The sequence below is a fragment of the Bos grunniens genome, chromosome 12 (genome assembly GCF_055505025.1).
Source record: "Bos grunniens cultivar Pamir isolate PY7600 chromosome 12, Bosgru_T2T1.0, whole genome shotgun sequence".
In the NCBI taxonomy this organism is placed as follows: Eukaryota; Metazoa; Chordata; class Mammalia; order Artiodactyla; family Bovidae; genus Bos; species Bos grunniens.
In genome coordinates, this window is record NC_141176.1 from 77,844,319 (window position 1) to 77,860,694 (window position 16,376).

Here is a 16,376-nt window from a genome sequence, read left to right on the forward strand (position 1 = left end):
AGGGGAACTCCAAGCAGGCTTGCTCCTTTCATGTTCTTCTATCCATTCCATGGAATAAGACTTTGGGAACCTTAGGATCTACTTTGGGACAAATAAAGATGTCATGAGCAGAGCAGACTGAAGGTCCATGAGGCCACCAAGAGCAGACAGACTCAGGCATCCTGCAGGATAGAAACTCACATCTTGGTCTTCTGGAACTGCATCTTTTAAGGAGGGTCTGGGAGATGGTAGAGACTGAACCAAAGACTCAGAGATCAGAGTAGCAGTTCCTAGAACTGGAGATGATGCAGGCTGCTTATTTCCCTTCTCAAAAAGGGAAAAAATATCTACCCCAGATTCCAGGAACTCAGAGTAAGTCCCCTTTTCCACTGTTTTGTCCTAAAATTAAAAAAAAAAAAAAAATTGAGCAGAATTAATTTACATTTGATAATATTGTTAGCTGCTCAGTTGTGTCTGACTTGTTTAAACCCCATGGACTGTAGCCTGCTAGGCTCCACTGTCCATGGGATTCTCCAGGCAATAATACTGGAGTGGGTTGCCATTCCCTTCTCCAGGGATTTTCCTGACTCAGGGATTGAAGCCAGAGAAGGCAATGGCACCCCACTCCAGTACTCTTGCCTGGAAAATCCTTTAGACTGAGGAGCCTGGTAGGCTGCAAACCACGGGGTCACTAAGAGTCAGAAAAGACTGAGCGACTTCACTTTCACTTCTCACTTTCATGCATTGGAGAAGGAAATGGCAACCCACTCCAGTGTTCTTGCCTGGAGAATCCCAGGGATGGGGGAGCGTGGTGGGCTGCCGTCTATGTGGTCACACAGAGTCGGACACGACTGAAGCAACTTAGCAGCAGCAGCAGGGATTGACATTGCATGCAGATTCTTTACCATCTGAGCCACCAGGGAAGCCTCAATAATATTAAACGAACTGAAATACTAATCAAGAAAAGTTATCTGGTCTTAAATTGTGATTATTGAAGAAAATAAAAGATTCCTGGGTCTAGAATTCTTGTTGAGAAATCTAGCCAACTCAAACAGAACTGAGCGTTCTGTTCTCTGCCAAACCCTGTGTTAAGTGTTGGGGTATTTGAAAGAAATGTGTGCTTGTGAGTTAAAAATGGAGGCCATTCACAAAACTACCATGGGCATTTAGGGAAGTAAGAAGTACAGAAGTTGCTGGGAGGATCAGCACAGTCTCTAGAGACAAAAAGAGAACTCAGAGAAACCTCACATGACAAGCAAAATTAAAAAAAAAAAAAATCGCTGGGCAGAGTTCCAGAAAAGAAAATTACTGACACAGAGGTGGGCACAAGCACATCTGCATAGGTAAGAGTCGCTCATCAAATTTCACTGACCACCGTCAATGTCACAGTATCATATGCCCAGCTGGGACAGGACACGTAGGAACCAGACTTGAACAGAGAACCCATAAGCTGCATATTAATGGTCTTTACAACTGTTTGGAGGACTTAGAGTGCATTAGAGAGACAGAAGGATCAAGGAAGTTCCCAAATGAAAATTCAATATTCCATCTGTTAAAATCATTAAACAAAGAGGCCATGAGGCTGGGATGGCTCTAATGCCTTGACAGTCTGTGCCAGCAAACCAAAACCTAAGCCACAATCACTGCACACAGATCCAAGAGAAAACTTTGCACCAACAGACCACAAGCAACCAACCAGTCTTCCCCAATCAGGCAGTTGCTTAAACTACAGCCAATCTAATCATGTTCTTTGAACACGTGTGACACATCCTTGCAGTTTCCCTCCCTTACAAAGTCAAAATAATATGCAGATGTTTCACTACTTCTGACCCTGAAACAAGATGCAGGTGATCATTCAGTGGCAAACAAAACATTAGGGAAAAAATTCTCAGGATGCAAAACTCATCAAATGAGAGCAGCTCTGGTTAATGCAGGTCAGGTGGAAGAAGATGGCCCAGGACCCTAGCTAGGACCCCTCTCACCCTATGTCTTGAGGTGAGCCACTGGGAGAAACCCAGTGAAGCATCTGGGTACTGTCTGATACTGCAGAACTAGAAAATTATGCAGGATATATTGTGTCTTGTTCCACTTGGGAGGCAAAATTCACACACCTCTTTAATGAAATCACCACTCACTACTTCATATCTGTAATATGCACAATGAAATGACTAGAAGTACAAAGACAGAAATTTCACTCAGCAGCCAAGCATTGACAATCCCAAGGGGACAAGGGGGCAGCCATCTCCCCTCTGCCATGAGAGAAGAACCCGACAGTGAGGATGGACTCCAACTCATCCAGGAGTGCTCACCAGTGGACAAAGAGTTGTTTTGTTAGTACTAAAATGGGGGCAGTGCCCTCAAAGGAAGCAACAGGGGACTCTAAAACATCTAGGGACTGGTAAATAGGTTATTCTCCTGCCCACTAATCCTGTGCTCATAACACTGTCAACACTGGGATTTACACACTAGAAGTGCCCCCTCTGTACATGAAATCAACTCCTCTCAAGCTTGAAAAACTTTAGCTCCTCTCCCCATTCCTAGAGGAGTGGAGGGGAGTCACATTCCTGGAGGAGACACATGGAACTGCTTCCAGAGAGACAGAGGTTCTGTATTTTAATAATCTTTCTTGGAGCAGAGATTCATTTCATAAGTCAAGGATCTGACCAAGGGCCTGTGGAACAGTCAGGGTTAAAGAAAAAGATGCTGAGGCCCAGATGTAAATGAGCCAAAAAGTGAAGCATCAAACTACCACCAAGTTTGAAAACTTCTCACTAATCTCCACCCCACCTCCCAATCATGCTAGGAGCTGTGAGTTGAATGGTGCTCCCTCCTCAAAAAGATAAGTTCAAACGTGACACCTGTGAACATGACCTTATTTGGAAACAGGGTCTTTGCAGATGTAATCAAGTTAAGATGAGGTCACACTGGTGCAGGGTGACCCTAAATCCAATATGACTGATGTTCTTATGAGAAGGGACTCAGACACAGGGACAATGGCCAAGTGGCGTCGGAGGCAGAAACCACAGTGCTGCAGTTGGAAGCCAAGGAATACCAAGGAAGGCCGGCAAACACCAGAGGCTGGAAGGAAGGATTCTTCTCTGGAGCCTTCAGGGAGAGCACGGCCTTGTCAGCACCTGGATTTGGGACCCTTAGCCTCCAGAGCAGGGAGACGATAATCGTCTACTGTTTTAAGTCACACAGACTGCAGTACTTTGCAGTCACCCAGTTACAGCAGCTCTAGAAGCTGATACTTTAGCCTGAGCCCACACTTCTGTCTTCTCAGCTTTACTAAGACCTGGAATTGCTTCTGCTGTCACCCCTCCAGTGACCATCAGAGAAATCTCTCAAATTTGATATCAGACCACATCCCTCTTCTGCTCTGTACCATCCAAGACTTCCATGCCACTTCCGGTCCCCTGGCCATTGCTAGGAGACCAGCTCCTCCACATCCCCTGCTCACTCTCCTCAGACACGCTGGTCTTCCTGTAGTTCCTCCAACCTGCCAGGTCAGCTCCTTCCTTAGGACACCCTGCCTCAGATTCCCTCCCCCAGGTGACTGTGTGGCCCCCACCTTCATGTCACTCAGACCCCAGGAGGCACCAGCTCCTCAAGGAGACAGCCAGGAAGTCACCCTCTTTGTCACATCCTCCCCATAACAGGAGCCCCATGAAGGCAGGGCCTTGTCCTCCTGCTGCACACACAAGAGACCTGGGCAGTGAGACCAGCAATTGGAGACACCAGCAGAGTGGGTGTCTCTGATCTAGGTGCTCGGATACCCAACCTCACTTCTGGTGTTAATGGAATATGCTCTTTAGGCAACCTGGGTATGACAATCACTTGGATACCAACAGATCTTAGAATCTCTAATTTGTAAGTAATACACTTTGACTTAAGTCATGGAAGAGGAAAATAAAAAGTTCTAAATAAAATTGCATCATTATCCTTAACACACTTCATTAGAGCAGTAATGATTCAATAATCCTGTGGTTGCACTCTTATGCACTTTAGGGTTTATATGGCTTAGAGTGTAATAGTGACATTTCAACAGAGCTTTAGGTTCATCCTCCAAGGTGTGAACACCAGCTCTGAGAAGAAGGGGATGAAAAACTGAGGGAGAAGAGGATGTTTACCATGAATCCAAGGAAAATGACCAGAAAGGAGGTCCATCCTTCAACACACCTGCTGCTGCTGCTAAGGTGCTTCAACCGTGTCTGACTCTGTGCAACCCCATAGAGGGCAGCCTACCAGGCTCCACCGTCCCTGGGATTCTCCAGGCAAGAACACTAGAGTGGGCTGCCATTTCCTTCTCCAATGCATGAAAGTGAAAAGTGAAAGTGAAGTCGCTCAGTCGTGTCCGACTCTTTTCGACCCCATGGACTGCAGCCTACCAGGCTCCTCCGTCCATGGGATTTTCTAGGCAAGAGTTACTGGAGTGGGTTTCCGTTGCCTTCTCCCAACACATCTGAGGGCTAGCAATTCCACGGACTTCTAGAAATTACTTACATCTTTCAATATCAGAATCTGACTTGCATCTTTTAGGTATTGCAACTGATGAGTGACTAAAATTGTGATCTTCTCCTTCAAGGCCTGGCGAATACACCTACAAATGTAAAAGGTACAGAAAGCAAAAGCACATTAATGGAGTACCTCAAACTGAAAACATATTTTGAAAACAGTGAGACAAAGATAAAAGATCTTTAGTTTAAATGCCAAATCAATAATAAAAATTAAATAAACATAAGTCAATTAATCCAACTAGGTTCTTAAATTTATCAGCAGCAAATTTGAACCTACTGCTACAAAAAATTCTTAAAATCAGCCCAGTGTAGGAGGCACCAACAGATAAGTCTTTTCCTCTAAAACTCAGCTTAACAATTATTTACATGTTTCATAAAGGAAAACAACTGAGTAATACTGAGATTTCAAAACCTGAATAAACTAAAACACTATTTTATGGCTATTTGGGAATGGGAGAAAGGGATTCGTGTCATTTAAAAATGTGTACATTCTTAGCTTTCTAGGTGATTATTTATAATTAATGATGCAAATATTTACAACAAAAAATTAATAGATTCTTGGTAATCTTTGCCAGAGTGCATTTGCTAGACGCTTGTTCCCAAAGAATGTTAGATATAAAATAAATGTCAGCATGGCCTCCGTCACTCTCTAACATTCCCAGTTCCATCCAGGAAGCAAGTCTTCTTTCATTAGGACTGAACACCTTCCAAACATGAAAGTAAAAGAACAGAACCCAAATGGCCCAAATCACAGTGGAAATCATCCAGTGGCTCAGAGGACCCATCAGTTCTCTTAGTCAAGACACCCTCAGTATTTAACCTTAAATTTTTTCCACAGTAAAAAAACAAAAACAAAAACAAAAAAACTACTCCTGCATTTCAAATGTAGAGCTCTAGGGACTCAGCTGTAGTCTCATCCCACAGGGTCCACAACCCCTCCAGGGAAGCAAATGGGTGAGTCTGGGACCCCAGTGACCACAGGCAGGGCTCCAGGCAGGTACTCTGGGTGCCCCAGCTCCTCGCAGAGCAAATCTCAGGAAGCTGGGCCACAGCTCAGCCTGTGAGTGAGTCAGATGGAGAGTCTGGAGCCAGCAGACTGCATCTCAGTGCCTCATAAAACTGACGTCAGATGAGCAACCCAACCTCAGTTTCTTCATCTCAAAACAAGGTCAATGACAACTCATCCACACATTCTGACAAATCAAACCACCAATCCACTCAGTAAAGGTCAGGCCCCTTCTCCACTCCACTGTAACCACAAACAGTCATGTGCTTTGGACTCAGGATAGAAAAGTCCTAAGGGGACACTCTGGACACTGGGTCTTTGATCAGAAGCAAGACCCCAGGATGTAGAAACATACACCATTGCTTTGTTAAGTCCAAAGGATTCATTCTCACCTTTTGACACATGCTAGCTCAACGTTCAACCTAAGTTTCTTGGTTAACACCTTTTCAACGTAGAACTAAAGCTTTTAAACAGAATTTTTTCACCTTAATACATAATTGCCTGCCAATAGTCCCTAAAGGTGGATGTTAATCAAATCTGATAGGGTGTTACATCCAAGATGAATCAACCCAAAAGTTTTAAGATGTTTTCTTCTTAACATTCCATCACGGATAAGGTAATACATATAATTACAATAAAGTGATCAGTCGATGGCTGGGAACTTTTCCTAAATAATTATTTTATCGGTCACTAGAAAAATATACTCATTTCCAAGTTTTTAAAGATTTCAAAGTCATGCCATAGAAATGATTGAGTAAGCAACCAGTTGTATAACAGTTATTCCTATATAAAGGCTGTGTTAATTCTATGATCCCACATATAATCCTGAATGAAGCAGGGCAAAGACTAATAGAGTTTTGCCAAGAAAATGCACTGGTCATAACAAACACCCTCTTCCAACAACACAAGAGAAGAATCTATACATGAACATCACCAGATGGTCAACACTGAAATCAGACTGATTCTATTCTTTGCAGCCAAAGACGGAGAAGCTCTATACTGTCAACAAAAACAAGACCAGGAGCTAATTATGGCTCAGACCATGAACTCCTTATTGCCAAATTTAGACTTAAATTGAAGAAAGTAGGGAAAACCACTAGACCATTCAGATATGACCTAAATCAAATCCCTTATGATTATACAGTGGAAGTGAGAAATAGATTTAAGGACGTAGATCTGATAGATAGAGTGCCTGATGAACTATGGAATGAGGTTCGTGACATTGTACAGGAGACAGGGATCAAGACCATTCCCATAGAAAAGAAATGCAAAAAAGCAAAACGGCTGTCTGGGGAGGCCTTACAAATAGCTGTGAAAAGAAGAGAAGCTAAAAGCAAAGGAGAAAAGGAAAGATATAAACATCTGAATGCAGAGTTCCAAAGAATAGCAAGAAGAGATAAGAAAGCCTTCTTCAGCAATCAATGCAAAGAAATAGAGGAAAACAACAGAGTGGGAAAACCTAGGGATCTCTTCAAGAAAATCAGAGATACCAAAGGAACATTTCATGCAAAGATGGGCTCAATAAAGGACAGAAATGGTATGGACCTAACAGAAGCAGAAGCTATTAAGAAGAGATGGCAAGAATACACAGAAGAACTGTACAAAAAAGATCTTCATGACCCAGATAATCACGATGGGGTGATCACTGACCTAGAGCCAGACATTCTGGAATGTGAAGTCAAGTGGGCCTTAGAAAGCATCACTGTGAACAAAGCTAGTGAAAGTGATGGAATTCCAGTTGAGCTATTCCAAATCCTGAAAGATGAGGCTGCAAAAGTGCTGCACTCAATATGCCAGCAAATTTGGAAAACTCAGCAGTGGCCACAGGACTGGAAAAGGGCAGTTTTCATTCCAATCCCAAAGAAAGGCAATGCCAAAGAATACTCAAACTACTGCACCATTGCAATCATCTCACACGCTAGTAAAGTAATGCTCAAAATTCTCCAAGCCAGGCTTCAGCAATATGTGAACTGTGAACTTCCTGATGTTCAAGCTGGTTTTAGAAAAGGCAGAGGAACCAGAGATCAAATTGCCAACATCCGTTAGATCATTGAAAAAGCAAGAGAGTTCCAGAAAAACATCTCTTTCTGCTTTATTGACTATGCCAAAGCCTTTGACTGTGTGGACCACAATAAACTGGAAAATTCTGAAAGAGATGGGAATACCAGACCACGTGATCTGCCTCTTGAGAAATTTGTATGCAGGTCAGGAAGCAACAGTTAGAAGTGGACATGGAACAACAGAGTGGTTCCAAATAGGAAAAGGAGTTTGTCAAGGCTGTATATTGTCTGTTTATTTAACTTATATGCAGAGTACATCATGAGAAACGCTGGACAAGAAGAAACACAAGCTGGAATCAAGATTGCCAGGAGAATTCTCAATAACCTCAGATATGCAGATGACATCACCCTTATGGCAGAAAGTGAAGAGGAACTAAAAAGCCTCTTGATGAAGGTGAAAGTGGATAGTGAAAAAGTTGGCTTAAAGCTCAACATTCAGAAAACGAAGATCATGGCATCCGGTCCCACCACTTCATGGGAAATAGGTGGGGAAACAGTGGAAACAGTGTCAGACTTTATTTTTCTGGGCTCCAAAATCACTACAGATGGGGACTGCAGCCATGAGATTAAAAGACGCTTACTCCTTGGAAGGAAAGTTATGACCAACCTAGATAGCATATTCAAAAGCAGAGACATTACTTTGCCAACAAAGGTTCGTCTAGTCAAGGCTATGATTTTTCCTGTGGTCATGTATGGATGGGAGAGTTGGACTGTGAAGAAGGCTGAGTGCAGAAGAAGTGATGCTTTTAAACTTTGGTATTGGAGAAGACTCTTGAGAGTCCCTTGGACTGCAAGGAGGTCCAACCAGTCCATTCTGAAGGAGATCAGCCGTGGGATTTCTTTGGAAGGAATGATACTAAAGCTGAAACTCCAGTACTTTGGCCACCTCATGTGAAGAGTTGACTCATTGGAAAAGACTCTGATGCTGGGAGGGATTGGGGGCAGGAGGAGAAGGGGATGACAGAGGATGAGATGGCTGGATGGCATCACTGACTCAATGGACGTGAGTCTCAGTGAACTCTGGGTGTTGGTGATGGACTGGGAGGCATGGCATGCTGTGATTCATGGGGTCGCAAAGAGTCGGACACGACTGAGCGACTGATCTGATCTGAAGGGCTGTATTAAGAGGGGACACATCCCATGGTGGAGGCGATACAAATAAGACAGACAGAGTGCCCACTTCCATTCATTCAATCAGCAGTTTGTTGAGGAGCCAAGCAATGTCCTAAGTGCTAAGGATCCACCCACAGGTCAAGATAGAAGACAATACTCTGCACCATGTAGAGGATACATTGAATAAGTATAGAAAATGTGCTACTGGGCTGTGGCCTGTGCTCTGAGGGAAAAACAAGTGGGGTTGCTGTCTTAGATGTGGAGACTTGGAAGCCCTGAGACTATCTAGGGAAACAGCCTGGAAGAAGGCACAGCAGGTACAGGGTTCCTGGGATAGAAGATGCTGGGCTGAGGCACCTTCCTGCATTCATAGTTTATGTATGGCAGCTGCTGACGCTAAGTCGCTTCAGTCGTGTCCGACTCTGTGCGACCCCATAGACGGCAGCCCACCAGGCTCCCCCGTCCCTGGGATTCTCCAGGCAAGAACACTGGAGTGGGTTGTCATTTCCTTCTCCAATGCGTGAAAGTGAAAAGTGAAAGTGAAGTCGCTCAGTTGTGTCTGACCCTCAGCGACCCCAAGGACTGCAGCCTTCCAGGCTCCTTCGTCCATGGGATTTTCCAGGCAACAGTACTGGAGTGGGGTGCCACTGCCTTCTCCGATGGGTGGCAGGGGGACTCATAAATGGTCAAGCACACCCACTGAGGGCTGAGGGGAGACAGAGGGCACGGGCGCCCCCTGGAGGAGCAGGAGGGAAAAGCAGATTCCATCTTCCACCTTCCTTCTGTGTCCTGGGGCACTGCTCCCTGGCTCTGGACAGAGGGACTAGTGTGTACAGACAGAGAGAGGGGGTGGGTAATAAAGGACCCCCACAGAGCCAGCAAAGCTGGATACCGAGTGGGTGTGGGGACAAGCTGGAAAGGCTGATGGGGGAAGATGGCAAAGAAGCCTGTTTGAGGACCTGGAGCTGCTTTCTGAATGGGGTAGGGGGTGGGGTGTGGGGGTGTCCGTGAAGGGCTGGAGCAGGAGTGTGAGCTGTGTAGACAGGATGGTGAACTGTGTAGACAGGAGCATGGGAGTCTGATCAGGACAGATCCCAAGAGCTGATGATGCAGGAGGCAGGGTTCTGGTGATGTGGGGCTGAACCAGGATGGGATCCATGGCTGGACACAGGTGAGACTGCATCAGTTCAGGTAAAGCCCTCACCTTCTGTAGCTGATAGAATCCACTGTGTTCACAGCATAAAGCTGTAAAAGTCATGAACCTCAATAACCTTGGATATAAATTCATGACTGAAGGAAACTGTTAACAGCAAGTAGAAGTGTTACTCATTCACTTTTAATACAAAACCCTGCCCATGACCCAGCTTCCACATGACCACCATCTCTCACAGCATACTGTTCCATCCGCTTCTCTAACTTGAGAACACTCTCTAGTTGCTGCTGAGTGGTTTCCTAAATTGCTTTCACAATCTCTGCTTTAAGTTTCCCTAGAGAATGTGTAGTTCTGATTACAAACAACAGTCTTAAGCTTCCTTCTATCAAGTATATATCCAAAGTGGTACACACAAAATATTTGAGATGATTTTATAAATATCTCCTGTGTTTGAAAAAGAACTCAAGAGAACTTCTGTGATCAGCACACTGTACTTGGCACCAAAATGCCTTGCTCTCCTCTCCATATGACATGGATGCAATGACCAGTAGAATCCATTCCTGCATTGATGGAGAACATGTGCAGATGCACACAAGATGGGGTAACACACATTTGTGAGTTCAGGGTGGGGTACTTGGAACAAGGAGGCTGAGATACTCATGAATTCAGGAGGTTGGGGGTGGGGAATCCCTGTCACAGCACTAGCTCCTGTCACTGAACTCATGACAAGACACAGGCACTTCTCTAAGGGAAAACTCATCAACTCATGAAGGGGAGAGGGTTGGAAAGGGGGGATCAGATCAGAGCTGGAGACCATGTCATGTGTCATCTGCCCTGTTCTCTCATGTTCTCAAAGATTCAGATCATGAGAAACGCTGGACTGGAAGAAACACAAGCTGGAATCAAGATTGCCGGGAGAAATATCAATAACCTCAGACATGCAGATGACACCACCCTTATGGCAGAAAGTGAAGAGGAACTAAAAAGCCTCTTGATGAAAGTGAAAGTGGAGAGTGAAAAAGTTGGCTTAAAGCTCAACATTCAGAAAACGAAGATCATGGCATCCGGTCCCACCACTTCATGGGAAATAGATGGGGAAACAGTGGAAACATTGGCTGATTTTATTTTTCTGGGCTCCAAAATCACTACAGATGGGGACTGCAGCCATGAGATTAAAAGATGCTTACTCCTTGGAAGGAAAGTTATGACCAACCTAGATAGCATATTCAAAAGCAGAGACATTACTTTGCCAACAAAGGTTTGTCTAGTCAAGGCTATGATTTTTCCTGTGGTCATGTATGGATGGGAGAGTTGGACTGTGAAGAAGGCTGAGCGCCAAAGAATTGATGCTTTTGAACTGCGGTGTTGGAGAAGACTCTTGAGAGTCCCTTGGACTCCAAGGATATCCAACCAGTCCATTCTGAAGGAGATCAGCCCTGGGATTTCTTTGGAAGGACTGATGCTAAAGCTGAAACTCCAGTACTTTGGCCACCTCATGCAAAGAGTTGAGTCATTGGAAAAGACTCTGATGCTGGGAGGGATTGGGGGCAGGAGGAGAAAGGGATGACAGAGGATGAGATGGCTGGATGGCATCACTGACTCGATGGACGTGAGTCTCAGTGAACTCCATGAGTTGGTGATAAACAGGGAGGCCTGGCGTGCTGCGATTCATGGGGTCGCAAAGAGTCGGACATGACTGAGTGACTGATCTGATCTGATCTGATGCAGGTTTGTGTGTATGTGGGTTACAATATACCTAACATGAAATTTACCATTTTAATCATATAGCCACATAGTGGCATAAAGTACATTCACATTGTTCTGCAGCCATCACCACAACTCTTTCTTCACCCCAACACTTTCATCACCCCAACACTAAGCACATCTTACATTTGGGTAGTTTCCGCCAAAGTCTAACAATGCCCGGTTAGTGGATGTGGAATCCCAGCTCCTTGTGTCCAGAGCTCAGAGCTCCTCACATACCTACTGACTGCTGAAGTCTTTTTACTTTGCTATTCTAGGCCTGCTCTACACCAATCATATCCCCCTCAAATTCACATGTCAGGTTAGTTATTAGCACCTTAGAATTTGGTGACAGGGACTGTAAAGAAGTAATCACTACCCTTAAAGACACTGCACCTAATCTGATCAGACTGGTGTGCTTAGATGAAGAGGAGGCTAAGACATAAGGACAGAAACACAGGCATGTAAATCAATGAAGTTAGAATACACCCTTCCCACCATGCACAAAATAAACTAAAAATGGCTTAAAGACTTTATCATAAGATGTGACACCATGAAACTCCTAGAAGAGATTAAAGGCAAAATATTCTCTGACATAAATTATACCAATGTTTTCTTAGGCCAGTCTTCTAAGACAATAGAAATATAAACAAAAATATACAAAAGGCGGCTGCCCTGGTGGCTCAGTGCTAAAGAATCCACCTGTCAGTGCAGGAGACACAGGATCCATTCCTGGTCCCAGAAGATCCCACATGCGCAGAGCAAGAAACCCATGCACCACAACTACTGAGCCTGAGCTCTGGAGCCCAGGAGCCAGAACCACTGAGCCACACATCCTAGATCCCATGCTCTGCAACAGGAGAAGCCATCTCACTGAGAAGTCCGCACACCACAACTCGAGAGTAGCCCTGCTCGTCACAAAGAGAAAAAAACCATCACAGCAACAAAGACGCAGTACAGCCACAAGTAATTCTTTTTTTAATTAAAAAAATAAATAAATAGGACCTAATCAAATTTACAAGATTTTGAACACCAAAGGAAACCATAAACATAATGAAGAGACAACCTATAGATTGGGAAAAAATATTTGCAAATGATGTGACCAACAAGAGCTTAATTTATAAAATGTACAAACAGCTCATACAACTGAACAACAAAATCTGATCAAAAAATGGGCAGAAGAAGTAAATAGACACTTTTCCAAAGGACACATACAGATGACACATACAATAGGCATATGTAAAAGAGCTCACTGTTGTGAATTATCAGAGAAATGCAAATCAAAACTACAATGAGGCATCACCTCACACCAGTTAGAATGGTCAACACTAAAATAACAATGGCTAAGAGGGTGTGGAGAAAAGGGAGCCCTCCTACACTACTGCTGGGAATGAAAGTTGTTTCAGGCACTGTAGAAAACAGCATGGAGGATCCTCAGAAAACTAAAAGTAGAATTACCTTATATTCCAGTAATCCCACTCCTGGGCATATATATGCACAAAACCATACACCAAAAAGACATGTATCCCTATATTCATAGCAGCACTATTCACAATAGCCAAACATGGAAACAACGTAATGTCCACCGACAGACGAATGGTTGTGGTACATGGAGAGAATGTAATACTACTCAGCCATAAAAAAAGGATAAAGAATGCCAGTTGCAGAAACATGGATGGACCTGGAGGTTATCATACTAAGTGAAGTAAGTCAGAACGAGAAAGACAAATATCATATGATATCACTTACATGTAGAATCTAAAATATGGCAATAATGAACCTATTGACAAAACAGAAACAGACTCACAGACATAGTGAACAGACTTATGGTTGCATGGGTGGAAGGGGTGTGGGGAGGGATGGACTGGGAATTTGGGGTTAGCAGAATGTGAAGTACTATGTGTAGAATGGATAAACAACAAGGTCCTACAGTATAGTGTAGCGAGCTATATTTGATAATCCGAGATAAACCATAATGGAAAAGAATATTAAAAAGAATGTATGTATGTATATAACTGAGTTACTTTGCCATACAAAGAAATTAACATAATAATGTAAATCAATTATATTTTAATTTTTTTTTTTAAAGGACAGAGACAGGGGTGCACATGGACAGAAGATCATATGAGGACACAGTGAGGCAGACGCCACCAGCAGCCAAGGACAACATTCTCATCAGAAACCAAACCTGCCTACACGGCGAACTTCCAGCCTCAAGGACTGTGAGAAAATGGATTTCTGTTCTTTAAGCACCCCAACTGTGACGACTTGCTATAGACTGAATGTTTTTGTCCTCAAAATTCATATATTGAAACCTAATTCCCACTGTGTACTAAAAGTGTAGCTATTGGGAGGTGACAGGTCATGAGGGTGGAGCCAACATGAAAGAGATTAGTGCCCTTATAAAGGGGACCCACAGGGCTCCCTCACCCCTTCCCCACGTGAGGACACGGGAATCGTGCCCTCACCAGACACTGAATCTCTCAGCACCCTCAGCTTGGACTTTTCCAGCCTCCAGAATCCTGAGGGATAAATTTCTGTTTTTTATAAGCTGCCCAGACTGTGGTCTCCTGTGAGAGCAGCCTGGACAGACAGCCCCAGCAAAGTAACACAGAACCTGACAGCGAGAATTTCCAAACAGCTTCTCTCTGCCAAACACCCCACCTCCTTCAGACAAGGACATACCTGCTGTTCTCCTCACAGCCCTGCTTCCTCCTCCCTCCACACCTGACATTCTACTCTTCCTTCAGCAAAGGAACTGGGTCCTCTTCTCAGCCTCCACACACCTGCCCAGCCTGCAGGCCCCCAGGGCACTTCCCGCCCAGCCCTGGGCATAGGGAGCTTCCAACTTCAGTGAAAGTCTCCAGCTGCAACTTCCACTTAGCATTTACTATATCCTGTATCAAAACTCTCTAAACCTTGACTCTGCTGAGCTTTCCCCTGGCATCTGTCTTAACAAGCTCCACACAGAGACAGGTTCCTTGGTGGCAGGAATGACAGCTGTGTCCTAGTCTCCCTTATCCTGCCCAGTGTGGGTCCTTCCCCTCTCCTGGCTCACCATCCTCCTTGTAAAGTAAGAGGTTTTGTGCAGGAACATCTGTAAGGGTATCGATCTCAGTGCACACAGCAGGGTGTTGATATATGCAGCTGGAAGCCTCATTGTCTTTAACAAGGTGAACAACAGCAAGGGAACTAACCATGGGGTAGATGTAGAGGCTACTTCAGAAAAAGCGAATTCATGAGAATTTCAAAGACGCCAGTCTAGACTCCACCAGAGGCCTCAGTCAGCATGTGTTGGGACAGAGAAGCAACAGAACTGTTCTCCAGGAGTTCTGTGGTCAAGAAAGAGCCACTGACAACAAATTCCAGAAACACAAAGTAAGAGTCAGGACTTCAGAAAGATTCAAGATACCGAGTTTCAAATTCAAGTTAACCCTACATGTGGGTCTAAGTATTAATTTTAGTAAGCATCCATGAAGAACTGTTAAATAATTGAGCCATACTCAGATGTGGAATAATCATCTGTAAATTCTAAATCATCTGTAAATACTTTACTAAGTATTTCTAAACCAGCAGAATAATAAGCATAAACCAACAGGGTCTTTCCATGGAAGCCCCATGTCTGTACTGAAAAATTCACTTCTAATGTGCCTTCAGCAAATGACAAAGGAAAAGAATTGGCAGGCAATTACCAGGTTACCAAGTCCTACTCTCTGATTTAAAAACTTTACATCATCCTTCTTATCCCTGGGGTCTGGATCCATCCACAATGTTTGGATCCATCAGGTGCAATTAACGGGGGAATTTGCCATCTATCCCTCACTCCCTAAAGCATGGACCCCCACTGTCCTACACACACTGGAAGCAACTGCTGTATTTTCCTGTCCTGACCTCATCATGATGCAAAATTTCTCTATGATGGATCTTCTGTGGAGGGAAGGGAGGGACACCAGGACGAGTGAGCTGAGTCTCCTGGAGCACAAAGGCTTTCCTGAGCTCTCTTCCCTGATTTCCACAGGGTTCCTGGAAAGCAGAGATGATAGAAAAAGGAGCAAACTCACTGTTCAAACAAGTGCCTGCTGACTCTTGCGTCCACTGAGCTGAGCGGATCGTCCAGGAGGTAGATGTCTGCGTCCTGATACACGGCTCTAGAAAACGTACAGAGACATCAGGAGAGCACACTTCACACTGCCTGGGTCTCATCTCTGAATCATGATGGTGTCCAACAACTCCAGGTTCCTTCTACAAGCCCAGGGAAAGGTCCAAGACCCTGCTTCACACAGGCCCACTTTGTGAGCGGGGTCTGTGTGCTCATGTCCACTAAGAGCCACCGAGGAGGAGGGGCGGATGGCAACTGAAACCCCACTTACCTGGCGAGGCTGACCCGGGCTTTCTGTCCTTCACTCAGCGGGGTTCCTCCATCTCCTGTCACAGTTAGATCTCTTTCCTTCAAATTCTGCAAATCCTGTATGGAGATAGAAAAGGGAAAAAAGAAAAAGATTTAAAATGTGTTCTCCTCCTGCCATCCTAACCTTTTGGCATCAGTTCTTCATACAAGTGTTTAATCAACAGCAATGGGCTTATTTCATAGTGACTAAACAGAAAGTGAAGAGGAACTAAAAAAGCCACTTGCTGAAAGTGAAAGAGGAGAGTGAAAAAGTTGGCTTAAAGCTCAACATTCAGAAAACTAAGACCATGGCATCTGGTCCCATCACTTCATGGGAAATAGATGGGGAAACAGTGGAAACAGTGTCTGACTTTATTTTGGGGGGCTCCAAAATCACTGCAGATGGTGACTGCAGCCA

General features: G+C 44.4%; 1 protein-coding gene across 1 annotated transcript in view; it reads right to left on the minus strand.

The window, feature by feature from the left end:
- The window catches only part of LOC147361943 (ATP-binding cassette sub-family C member 4-like), a 211,428-nt gene that overhangs the window by 145,057 nt on the left and 49,995 nt on the right, over window positions 1–16,376 (minus strand). The window contains exons 11-14 of the mRNA XM_086328429.1: window positions 15,942–16,036; window positions 15,633–15,719; window positions 4,483–4,579; window positions 181–378 (exon numbers count right to left, since the gene is read on the minus strand). Coding sequence (XP_086184555.1) covers window positions 181–378; window positions 4,483–4,579; window positions 15,633–15,719; window positions 15,942–16,036 — 477 coding nt within the window. The remainder of the gene's footprint in view (window positions 1–180; window positions 379–4,482; window positions 4,580–15,632; window positions 15,720–15,941; window positions 16,037–16,376) is intronic.